This window comes from Phacochoerus africanus, chromosome 2 (assembly GCF_016906955.1).
Source record: "Phacochoerus africanus isolate WHEZ1 chromosome 2, ROS_Pafr_v1, whole genome shotgun sequence".
Lineage (NCBI taxonomy): Eukaryota > Metazoa > Chordata > Mammalia > Artiodactyla > Suidae > Phacochoerus > Phacochoerus africanus.
This window is the reverse complement of record NC_062545.1, coordinates 109,160,492-109,172,925: the sequence shown is the minus strand read 5'-3', so window position 1 is coordinate 109,172,925 and position 12,434 is coordinate 109,160,492. Positions and strand designations below refer to the sequence as shown.

Here is a 12,434-nt window from a genome sequence, read left to right as displayed (position 1 = left end):
GCCTGCTGGCCATCCCTATGTCTTTGTTGGAGAAATGTCTATTTAGGTCTTCTGCCTAACTCTCAGTTGGGTTGGTTGTTTGTCATTGAGTTGTATATGAGTTGTTTGTATATTTTGGAGATTAAGCCCTTGTTGGTTGCATCATTTGCAACTATTTTCTCTCATTCTGTAGGTTGTGTTTTTGTGTTTTGTTTTCTTTTGCTTTTTAGGGCTGCACCTGTGGAAATTTCTGGCTAGGGGTTGAGTCAGAGCTACAGCTGCCAGCCTACGCCACAGCAATGCAGGATCCAAGCTGTGTCTGTGACCTACACCACAGCTCACAACAATGCCAGATTGTTAACAAACTGAGCAAGGCCAGGCATCAAACTTGCATCCTCATGAATACTAGTCTGGTTAATTACCCCTGAGATGGGAACTCCTCTTTTCAGTTTTATTATGGTTTTCTTTGCTATGCAAAAGCTTGTAAGTTTGATTAGGTCCCATTTATTTTTGTTTTTATTTCTATTGTTTTGGCCTGATTTTCATTTCACAGTTATATAGCAATGATCTGAAGACACTTGAAATTCTGTGGTAGTTTTACTTGGGTTTTAAATTTTTTTCTAAGTGTGTTTCAGAATACATTTTGGCATATATTGCAATTTGGGATTGGGATTACATTAAGCCTGTAAATAATTTTTAAGAGAATATGGTCATCTTTGTAATACTTTTTCTTTTTTATCTTTTTAGGGCTGTACCTGCGGCACATGGAGGTTCCCAGGCTAGGGGTTGAATCAGAGCTGTAGCCACCAGCCTATACCACAACCATAGCAACGCCAGATCCAAGCCAGTCTGTGACCTACACCACAGCTCATCTCAACACAGAATCGTTTAACTCACCAAATGAGGCCAGGAATCAAACCTCCGTGCTCATGGATACTAGGCAGATTCGTTTCTGCTGAGCCATGACAGGAATGCCTTATAATATTTTTTTCAATAAGAACATATCTTGCCACTTTTTATATCTTATTTTATATCCCTCTGTGATAGTCTATGGTTTTTAGTTGCCTTTGTAATAGCCATTTCCACTTACACTCTTTGCAGATACTTTATATATATTTTGACCACCATTGTGAATAGAATTTCTTTTCAAAATATGTCATTTCTTATAGGCATTCAATACAGGAGTGCTATTGACTTTGGAGTTTTTGTCTTTTATATGACTGTTCATTAATTTTGCTAGAGTTCTTTTTTGGTTGATGTAGAATAGCTATTTTAACATGTCTAGATATACAATCACATTGCCTATATAATTTAAATCTTCTTTTCCAATATCCATACACTTTTTTTTTCTGGCCTAAACTAGTAATGGCAATAATGTTGGTTTTTGTTTGTTTGTTTGTGTTTGTGTTCTGTCCTATAACCTTTTAGTACTCAATACGTGAGGATGTTTTTCCACAATTAAGTATAGATCTATGCCATTGATGTTTCTGGCCTTGTACTGTCCACTCTATGTGTGTCACCATAGCACCTAGATAAAAGGATACTGTGCAGCAGTATCTCTACTTTTTCACATAGTCAGGGCTCACAGGGGACCACTGGGGATATAGTCCTCCAGCCTTGGGTGACTGACTGTTGGGCTTGTAGTGAGACCTCTGTTCTGATCCTGACTGGCTCTCTCACTCATTCATTTCATACATAAATAGTTCTCAGGTGTCTGCCTAGGTACTAGCAGTAGAAAGTTCAATAATGGAAGGTCTCTATTAAGTTAATGTGTCCCTAGGGTGAGTTGTGTAAGTTTTATGAAATTCTCATTTGTAAGATGTAAGTACTAATAAGAATACTATTTCTGGAGTTCCCATCGTGGTGCAGCGGAAACAAATCCAACTAGGAACCATGAGGTTGTGGGTTTGATCCCTGGCCTCGCTCAGTGGGTTAAGGATGAGCTGTGGTGTAGGTCAAAGATGTGGCTCATATCTGGCGTTGCTGTGGCTCTGGCATAGGCTGGCAGCTATAGCTCTGATTCAACTCATAGCCTGGGAAACTCCATATGCTACAAGTGTGGCCCTAAAAAGAAAAAGAGAAAAAAAAAAAAAGAATACCATTTCTATGTACTAGGTTCACGTGTGAAGTAAATGAGATAGAGAATCTCAAGGTCTTGCTAGAAGGGACCTCAGTGAGAATCACTTGCGAAATGAAGAGTAGCAGAGAAGGGCAATGACGTGCCCAAAGTCATGTAGTGGATTCCTGACGTGCCCAAACTCAACTTTGGAGTTTCAGGCTGCCTCCTACTATGAGGATCTTTGTGGGCCCCAGGGATTCAGGCTTTGAGCTGTAAATGCCTCAGGCCACTCATACCACCCGAGAAGTGAGAAGGTCTAAATTTAGAAGTACCACCTATACTCCTCCCAGTTCCCATCTTGTAGCACCAACCCGCAGCAGGACAGTCCTGGGAGGAAGCCATCACTGATCTCTGCATCTCCCCTATGCAGCAGGGCGCCTCTCCTGTGCACCTCGCTGTGAGGCACAACTTCCCCATCCTGGTGCAGCTCCTCATTGATGCTGGCAGTGACCTGGATGCCACCGACAATGTAAGTGACTGCAGGGGCCATCTGGGCCCCCTCCCAGGCTGGCAGGGCTTAGTGTGGCCATAGCTGAGGGACTGCTTTTTCATCTTATGAAAAGCTATTTGAATCTTTGTTGAAAGTAGCATCACTTTATCAACTAGTTCTCTATTTTGAATATTTGAGTCTGTCCAAGTTTTTGTCATGATAATATAGAATACTGCAGTAAATGTCTTCCTACATTCAACCTTTTCCTTTCATTGATTTTTTTTTTCCCTTAGGGAAAATTTCCAGGGCAGGGGTGACTGGGACAGTCTTATGTAACAAGAGACCTTTGAGTTTCTAAAGTAGTGATCAATCAGGAGGGCTTTTAAATCTCTGTCCCTACAGTCTACCTCCAATCATACAGTCCTCAGGGTCCCTACATACAACCATTAGCAGTGAACAGCAACCTGACAGAATAGAACATGCATCTTTAAAACAATCAGTATTTGTACATCTGAGAATTGAGCCTCAAGAAATATATTAAGAGCTCATGCACTAAGATATTCATGCACTCTGTCAGTTTTCATTTGAAAAATGGCCCAAATACTTATTAAGAGAGAAGAAGTGGTTAGGCTAATTATGGTATAGACATAGCTAGCCTCTTATGGAGCAATTAAAAATGGTGTTTATGGAGTTTATAATATATGGAAAGTTATACATGTGCAAAATGTATATGCAGGATGACCCCAGTTTACCCTCCCTCAGAACTTCTTAGAGAAATACTTAAGGCCCAGTGGAGAGTGTACCAACCCAGGTCCTGTCCTGGCTTTAAGCCACAGGCCTTCTGTACATGCTTTTCTGCCCCCCTCCCCCTGTCCCCTTGGCTTCTTCCCCAGAGGCAGCAGACGCCCCTTCATCTTGCAGCCGAGCACACCAGGCAGGACATAGCGGAGATGCTTCTCATCGCTGGAGTTAACTTAAACCTGAGAGATAAGGTACCTCTGCTCACAACCAGCCTCCCTTTCAAGCTCCCTCTCTGCCAGAGACCCTGCTGCAAACGCCTCCTGCTTCCAGAGTGTTTAAGGCCTCCCATCTGTTACATGTCAGCTCAAGTGTACCCTCCTCCAAGAAGCTTTCCTGCCCCTCCATCACCTTCCCCGGCCTCCTCTGAGATCCCTCAGCACTTGGCCTGCCCCTCTCCTGGTCTAGGCCTGTGATACCGTTGTCTTCTGTTTCACGGCTGCCATCCGACTTTGAGCACCTTTAGTCATCTGCTGGGGAGCGGGGAGGGGGGGCAGCTAGAGGAACAACACATCACTACCCACAACTCCCTAGGTGGGAAACAGGGCTGAGGGGGAAGCCTCCCAGGGTCATGGTGCCTCTGGGGCAGCCCACTCCTTAAGTGGCTGGAGGTTTGAGGAGAGCTGAAGACTTGGTGTGAGGCTGAGGAGGTCACAGGCTCATGAGGGGAAGGATGCTTGCACACGTGGTCCAGGCCTTGGGATGGCGTAGGAAAGAGGTGGGGACAGGGAACAGCTCTGAGGCTGGACCCGGGAAGGGCTCTCTGCTTTGAGCTGGGCCCCAGGGCACCTGGAGTGGCTGAGGCCAGCACTGTGTGGGAGGCCTGGAACAAAGCACTGAAAGCCTGAGGGGAGGCGGCAAACAGGATACAGGAGCCCACGCCCCTTCTCTGGGTTCTGGTTTCATTTGAGAAATGGGACTGGTAACATCTATCTCACAGATGATGCTGAGTTATGCAGGCTGAGTTTCATAAGCTCTAAGGCTTCCTATTTTAAAGGAAAACAAGAGGTGGTTGCTGGAATTATTATTGCTGCCTTATTCTACCTGTGACTTTTCTTTTTAATTTATTTAATTAATTAATTAGTTTTTTAGGGCCACATCCACAGCATGTGGAAGTTCCCAGGCTAGGGGTCGAATCAGAGCTGTAGCTGCCGGTCTACACCACAGCCATGGCAACACTGGATCCTAAATCCACTGAGCAAGACCAGGGATTGAATCCACATCCTCATGGGTGCCAGTAGGGTTTGTTAACCGCTGAGCCATGGTGGGAACTCCTACCTGTGACTTTTCTGCACCTGGAGTTATGCCCAGAAAACCTTTCTGCTCTCCAGTGTAGACTGTTGAAAGCCACTTTCTTTGGGTAGGAGGGTTTGGAGGCCGTGCTAGAGAGTACCTTACACCCCTCTTACAGACACTCTGTCTTCCCTTCTCCCTTCTTACCTGCAGCAAGGAAAAACTGCCCTAGCAGTGGCTGCCCGCAGCAACCACATCAACCTGGTGGACATGATCATAAAAGCTGATCGCTTCTACAGATGGGAGAAGGTACTGAGACCCTGCACTTGGTCTCTCCATGTCGGAAAGGGAGTGGTGGCTCCAGGTAGAGCTGGTTTTGAACCCCAGCCCTGACCAATTCAGGGGCCCCTCAGTTTCCAAGGGTGTGATAATCCCTGCCTTAACTAACACTAGGGTACTTTGAGGGCATCCAGAGATGGTTGAGCACCTAAATCGCACTGAAATAAGGCTGAGAGATCCATGCCATTGTGGAGATCCTAGTAGACACTACTATTGATGACTTGATGCATACATGTACAAATAAAGAAGTGGCAACTTGCTTCCAGCTCGTTGTCATCTTTAGGTGATTAGAATTGTGGCTGAGGGTATTCTATTCAGGCAACTTTCTGAGCCCAGAAGGAAAGTGTGCTGGGATTGATTGGTGATGTCTGCTGTGGAGTTGGGAAAAAGGAGAGGCATGTGTAAAGTCATGCATTTGCAGTCCCAGTATCAGCAAAAGGGTGGAGAGTTTTTTGATCTTTAAGGGTTGTTTTTGTTTGTATGTGTGTGTGTTTTTTCATGCCCATGGCATGTGGAAGTTCCTGGACCAGGAATTGAACCTGTGCCACAGCAATGACAATACTGAATCCTTAACCTACTATACCACCAGGAATTCCTAAAGGTTGTTTTCATACACAGAAAATAAATGTTTGCATTTATTTCAGTTTTAGAAATTAATACTAAATTTTTTACAAATTTTAAATCCTAGTTTTCCTTAAACTTTTAAATTTATTTTTACAATTTTATTGTATGTATACAACTAGTATATTTTTAACAGTCACTTTCAAGAAAGTTTATTTATTTATTTATTTATTTATTTTAGGGCTGCACCCACAGCATATGGAGGTTCCCAGCCAGGGGTTGAATTGGAGCTGCAGCTGCCGACTTACATCACAGCCACAGCAATGCCAGATCCGAGCCGAGTCTGCAACTTACACCACAGCTCACAGCCATGCCATATCCTTAACCTGTTGAGTGAGGCCAGGTATCGAACCTGTATCCTCATGGATACTAGTCGGATTCATTTCCCCTGAGCCATGATGGGAGCTCCTTAAAGCACTTTAAATGCTTCCTAAATTTTTAAGTTATCCCATTAAATCCAGTAAATTAAACCTTTAAAATGAATCTCAAATAATATAAACATTCCAATATTTCTTACAAATAGTAAACTTCTCTTATCCTTCTCAAAAAAATTGCTGTCCCCAAAATCAATCAATCAATAATAAATTTCCATAGGAATCCTATGAGTTTCTCTTTCACTGATGTGCTAGATTCTGGTAAACTTTACAACCCTGTTACATACAACAGATTACTCTGAAATATTAGAGTAATCTGTTGTATGAACTTATTCATGTTTATGCTTAATTTTAAACCATCTCAGGCTTTTATTTTGATTTTTTTAAAAAACATCTGATTTTTTTTCTTTTTTTGGCTGCACCTTTGGCAAATGGAAGCTCCCAGGCCAGGGATCAAATCCAAGCCACGGTTATGACCTACACTACCGCTGTGGCAACACAGGATCCTTAACCCATTTGTTCTGGGCTGGGGATTAAACCCATGCTGCAGCAGAGACAACACTGTATCCTTAACCCACTGCACTACAGCAGGGACTCCATTAACCACCTCAGACTTAAAAGTTCTCAACACCAAGGCAGTGGTGCAGCTAGAATCACAAATCCCCATTCTTACCTCTAAACCAGTTCACTCAGAGTCTCAGGGGTGAGGGCCAAGCTTCTGTAGTTCTTAAAGCTCCTAGATGATCTAATGTACAGATGCAGCTGAGACTATGGCTCTAAGGAAATGGTTTTTACCACTCCAGGTGAGAGCCAGGTCATCACCTCCCAGGTGACTGTCTAGACACTGTTCATCAGGATGTAAGATTCAGGCACTGCAGACGCCAGAACTCACCTGAGCTTTTTAATAACCGGAATTCTACATCCACATCCTTTTGAGGGGCATACTTAGGCTTTTGTGGGTTTAACTTATGCTATTCCATGATTTTTTGGTCACCTCATTTTATACCTGCTTTGCATAGACAGAATTCTTTAACCCTGCCCTTCTCTGCCTGTTGGGATTCCACAAGTCTAGTTAAGGCCTGATTCTTGGATTGCCTGGCTTTCGCCAGAGCCACAGCCTTTGAGTCATGCCACTCTTTGTGCTACAAGAACACAAAGAAAGGAATTAGGAAGGCTTCCTGGAAGAGGTGGCACAAAGATGGTCTTTTGACTGTGGCCATGCAGTTAAGAGGCAGGAAGGTGGGAAAAGTTCTGGATGGAAAAACAGTGTAAGCAGCTCAGGCTCCAGCACTCAAAGCAAGACATAGGGTCAGAAACCAGAGTAGTGGACACCAAGCCCCAGGCCTCTGATGAGGCCAGTTCAGGGTCGAGGCTTATGAGGGAGAGCCTGGCAGGGGTTTCCCCCACATGGCTGCTGCACTTCTGGGATCTGCCCACAGGACCATCTCTCGTACAGGGACCCCTGTGGCCCCTCTGGGAAGAGCTTGACCTTTAAGCAGGACCATCGACAGGAAATGCAGCAGCTCCGCTCTGTACTGTGGCGACTGGCCTCCAGGTACCTGCGGCCCCATGAGTGGAAGAAGCTGGCATATCACTGGGAGTTCACCGAGGCCCATGTCTACGCCATGGAGCAACAGTGGACAGGTACCACCTTGCTTCGGTGTCCCAGAGCAATCAGTGGAGGGGTGGGGGCGTGTGGGGTGTGTTCAGTTTTCTGTGCTTCCAGGGGAAAAGCCTGTGCACCCACAGCCCAGCCTCATCCAGCCACACACCATTTCCAACACACCACATGCTCTTCCTCTCTCTGGGTCTTTGCTCTGGCTGGGCCCTCTGCCCCTCCCTCCTCACTGCCCTGTGACGTTCACATCCTTCATGAATCAGCTTGAGCTGATACCCATCCTTCATACACTAAACTAATGTTGCTCCCTATAAAAAGGGGAGGAGCAGAGTTCCCTGGTAGCTCATCAGTTTAAGGATCCGGCATTGTCACTGTTGTCGTGTGGGTCAAGGAGCTGCTATTGCCACTATTATTTAACATCTACTTGGAAATTTTGGCCCTGGTATTAGAAATTAAGAACGTAAATATTGGAAAAGAAAAGGGTTTTTTTTTTTTTTTTTGTCTTTTAGGGCCACAGCCATGGTGTATGGAGGTTCCCAGGCTAGGGGTCTAATCGGAGGTGTAGCCGCTGGCCTACACCAGAGCCACAGCAACACAGGATCCGAGCCACATCTGTGACCTACACCACAGCTTACGGCAGCGATGGATCCTTAACCCACTGAGTGAGACCAGGATGGAACCCACGTCCTCATGGATGCTAGTCAAGTTCGCTAACCGCTGAGCCACGGCGGGAACTCCAAGAAGAGAGGTTTATTAATTTCAGATGCTGTAATTATATATATAAGAAGTCCAGAAAAATCAATGGAAAGACTCTTAGAATAAAATAATTCAATGAAACAGCTAAATATGATTAAGTATTCAAATGACATGGTATTCCACTCTACCATCATAAGTGGGCAGAATATATGGAGGTATTTTTTAAATTTACAATAGCATGTGTTTCTAAAAAGAAATGTGAATGATATGAATAAGGCAATAAAAAGTAGTTGGAGTAGGAAAAGGTGACTTGGTAGGTGGAATGACATTCTGTATTTCTAGCTAGAAAAAGTATCATGTAGGTATTGATGTTCTCCAAATTATGTTAAAACTTTGATTCCATTTTTAAAATAAATTATTTAGTTTTGCTTTTTAGGGTCACACATGTACAGCATATGGAAGTTCCCAGGCTAGGGTTTGAATCGGAGCTCTAGCTGCTGGCCTACGCCATAGCCATAGCAACTTGGGATCTGAGGTGCATCTGCAATCTACACCACAGCTCACAGCAATGCCAGATCCTTAACCCACTGAGCAAGGCCAGGTATTGAACCCACACCCTCATGGATACTAGTCAGATTCGTTACTGCTGAGCCACAACAGAAACTCCTGATCCCATTTTAATCAGATAGAAATAGGAGGTTTTGAAACATGACTCAAGGATTCTACACTGCACCTGAAAGAATAAACAGGGAAATAGATAAATGAATACTAAGGGGGTAAAAATGAAGTGGGTATAACTCAAACAGACTTAATCTAAGAAAACTAAAATAATTAACACAGAGAGATACCTGACATAGACACAAGCAAATCAGGTATTGGAATAGAGTGGGGAGACCAAAATTAAACTCTATTACAGATGAGGATTTCATATACATAAAGGAGCACTGGTAAGTTATGGGCTGGGGACAAGGGCTGGTGAACAAGTGGATCAAGTGCCATCTCAATGGCAACACTGGGAGGAAGTGCCTGCCAGGGGCCCATAGAGGCCAGAACATTAGAGGACATAGTAGGCAACGGACCTGGACCTGATGGCTGTACCCTGCTGGGAGAGGAAACCTGGTCACAGAGTTTAATAACAAGTTACCTCCACCGATGGTACTGAAGAGTGTGGGCATTTATTTTCCAAACATTGCAATCACCTGGGAAGCCTTAACACCGCTCGGTGCCTAAACTGCACCCAGACTCAAGTATTTAGGAATTTGAGGGAGAAGGGATCCAGACGTCAGTGTTTTCTAAAACTTCCCAGGTGTTTCCAAGGAGCACTTCTGGCTGAGGACCACTGGTGAAGGGGAAAGAACGTGGTCAGCTCTGTCTCTCACTAAGCTGGAGACAGAACCACTAGCGTGCATGAGCAGCAGGAGAGATGACTGTATAGTTGTATGCATCGTGGCACCACGGTGAATGCCAGTTCTTTCTCTCTTCCCAGTGACACCAACAGGATGCATCGTGGATGCTCAAGAGAAAGCCTGGGGCTGGAGAAGTCCAGGTGTCCCTGATACAAAACCCCACCCCCCTGCATCTGAGGCTTCTCCTCTCTGTCCTCCCCTTCTTTCTTCCCCCTGCTGCCCTGCCCCGTCTCCAGGCTGAGCTCTGAGAAGGGCCTGTGTTCAGGAGGTGGTATGGGGCATGCACAGAGCTGGTTCTGGTAAGGCAGGTGGGAGAAGTTGGCATCTTCCTCTCTCTTTCTCCCTTCATGGTCCTCAGGTACCAAGAGCTACCAGGAACACGGCCACCGGATGCTGCTTATCTGGCTGCATGGCGTGATCATGGCTGGTGAAAACTCCAGCAAAGCACTATTTGAGGGCCTCGTGGCCATTGGCAGGAGGGACCTGGCTGGTAAGAGTATCCCCTGCCTAGGGCCCGCTGACAGCAGTGCAGCGCCCCAGGGTTAGAGCTGCATGGCCCGGCTGGAAGGTGGCAGGGCCCTCCAAGGCTGCTCACCACAGTGCTATGGCGCTGGCTCTGAAACGTCCAGATTGCTGGTCCTAGCCCTGCCTTCTCCTGGAACCCAGGCAGAGCCTTGAGCAACCCAGTGTATCCTGGCCCCAGTCTCCCCATCTGTGCAATGAGGGTGGCCCAGGTGATTCCAATGACCTTCACAGTCCCCAACCACTGAAGCTACAATCTCTTTCTCTTCAGCTTTCTGTACTGCTCTGAGTTTTTGTTTGTTTTTCTCCAGTTTGGAATAAGATGGGAATAGCCTGCTGAGGTCCCCCCCACCCCCACAAATATTAAGACTTATGGGCCAGAACTGGCATAAGATGAGTTGTACCAGTCACATCTGGTCACATAAAATTTCTGAGGCTGGAGTTCCCGTTGTGGCGCAGCGGAAAAATGAATCCAACTAGGAATCATGAAGTTGCGGGCTCAATCCCTAGCCTTGCTCAGTGGGTTAAGGATCCGGTGTTGCCGTGAGCCATGATGTAAGTCACAGATGCAACTTGGATCTGACGTTGCTGTGGCTGTGGTGTAGGCCGGCCACTGTAGCTCTGATTCAACCCCTAGCCTGGGAACTTCCATGTGCCGTGGGTGCGGCCCTAAAAAGACCGGAAAAAAAAAAAAAGACAAAAAGACAAAAAATTTCTGAGGCTGTCACAGCCTATTTGAGTCTGTCAATCCCCAAAATTTTGGGGGGAAATTTGGGATTCAGGGCACCATGTGGAAACACCCAGCAAGTGGAATAACAGATTTTAGTACTGATCCCGCATTAAAAACAAAATTAGCTCGTGATGAAAAGGGCTTTAAACTCTGCAACAGGACAACCACAGGACAGGATTCTAGGCCATCCATGGTAATGAAGGTACACCCATCACTTGGCAACAAGGAAAAATGTTGATAGCATGCTATTGAGGGGAGGGGTAAAAGGAAAGTCCTCGGTGTGTTGGGTCTCCTCCAGCTGCCACACAGAAGGTGGGAAAGTGGGCATTTCAGAGGGGAGGGATTAGGGATGATTTTGTTCTCTTTCCAACATGTTCTTAAATATTGGTGTTGTATCTTCTTTTAAAGCAAAGGTTGGCAGGCCATTAAAGCATCAAACCAGCACTGTGAGGTAGCTCTGAGGTGACCTAGGGCAATAGGATTCTTCTCTCTTGCAGAAAGCATCAGGAAGAAAGCCAGCGATGACCTGAGCGCCCCAAGGAGGTGCACAGCCATGTAACTGGAGGGACTGGATCTTCGGGAGCCACATGGGACCTCAGAGTAGGGGGCACTGAACAAAGGAGGATCACCATTTAAGGGCTTTAAAAAAAAAATCACTGCAAACAGACCTCCATCTGCCTCCACTGAAGTTAAGAGTCATGCAGGACCACCAGGTGAATCTTTGAAATCTTTTTCACAAGGATTGGCTCAGCGGTCTGTCTCAGGTTTGGCTGATAATTTCTTCCCAGGTATGATCCTTTGCAGCTCTCACAGCGCACTTTCATCTCCAGCATCTCATTGGAGCCTCACGGCAGTCCCCTGAGAAGCTGGGCTCAGGGTGGATAAGCAGCTAATCAGGTGGTGAGGTCAGGGGTCAAACTCAGTATTCCTATCTTCCCAATCTGATGAAGGGCTCCATCCGTCATTTACAGAAGGGACCACCCTTAATTTAGTCCCTGGCTCTTATGAATGCTGTCCTTACTCCATAGCTGTTTCTATTCACAGCTTGTTGGTGCGCTTCAACGATTCCAGGAGGCAAGCACTCTCATTTTTTCCCTTTTTTAAAAAACACATTTTTTTACGATTAAAACTTTTAATTTTGAGATCATTTCAGACTTAACAAAAAAGTTGCAGAAATAGTACAGAGAGGAGTTCCCGTCGTGGTGCAGCGGTTAACGAATCTGACTAGGAACCATGAGGTTTCGGGTTCGGTCCCTGCCCTTGCTCAGTGGGTTAACGATCCGGCGTTGCTGTGAGCTGTGGTGTAGGTCAAAGATGCAGCTCGGATCCCGCGTTGCTGTGGCTCTGGCATAGGCCGGGGGCTACAGCTTCGATTCAACCCCTAGCCTGGCAACCTCCATATGCTGTGGGAGTGGCCCAAAGAAATAGCAAAAAGACAAAATAAATAAATAAAAGAAATAGTAAAGAGAATTTCTGAATATTCTTCCCTCAGCTTCCCCATGTATTAACAAAACTTGCATAATCAGGAAATTAACACTGATAGGATACTATTAACTCATTTTCATACCT

The 12,434-nt window shown here is 45.6% G+C and overlaps 1 protein-coding gene across 7 annotated transcripts in view; it reads left to right on the top strand.

Moving 5' to 3' along the window:
- The window catches only part of ANKDD1A (ankyrin repeat and death domain containing 1A), a 43,858-nt gene extending 31,762 nt beyond the window's left edge, over nt 1-12,096 (top strand). For 5 of the 7 annotated variants that reach the window (XM_047765725.1, XM_047765686.1, XM_047765666.1 and 2 more), the window contains 6 exons: nt 2,469-2,567; nt 3,422-3,520; nt 4,773-4,868; nt 7,333-7,537; nt 9,972-10,103; nt 11,363-12,096. In XM_047765725.1, coding sequence (XP_047621681.1) covers nt 2,469-2,567; nt 3,422-3,520; nt 4,773-4,868; nt 7,333-7,537; nt 9,972-10,103; nt 11,363-11,424 — 693 coding nt within the window. In that variant the 3' untranslated portion in view covers nt 11,425-12,096. The remainder of the gene's footprint in view (nt 1-2,468; nt 2,568-3,421; nt 3,521-4,772; nt 4,869-7,332; nt 7,538-9,971; nt 10,104-11,362) is intronic. The other 2 variants (XM_047765676.1, XM_047765706.1) reach the window with 2 other exon arrangements.
- Nucleotides 12,097-12,434: the final 338 nt, after the last annotated feature.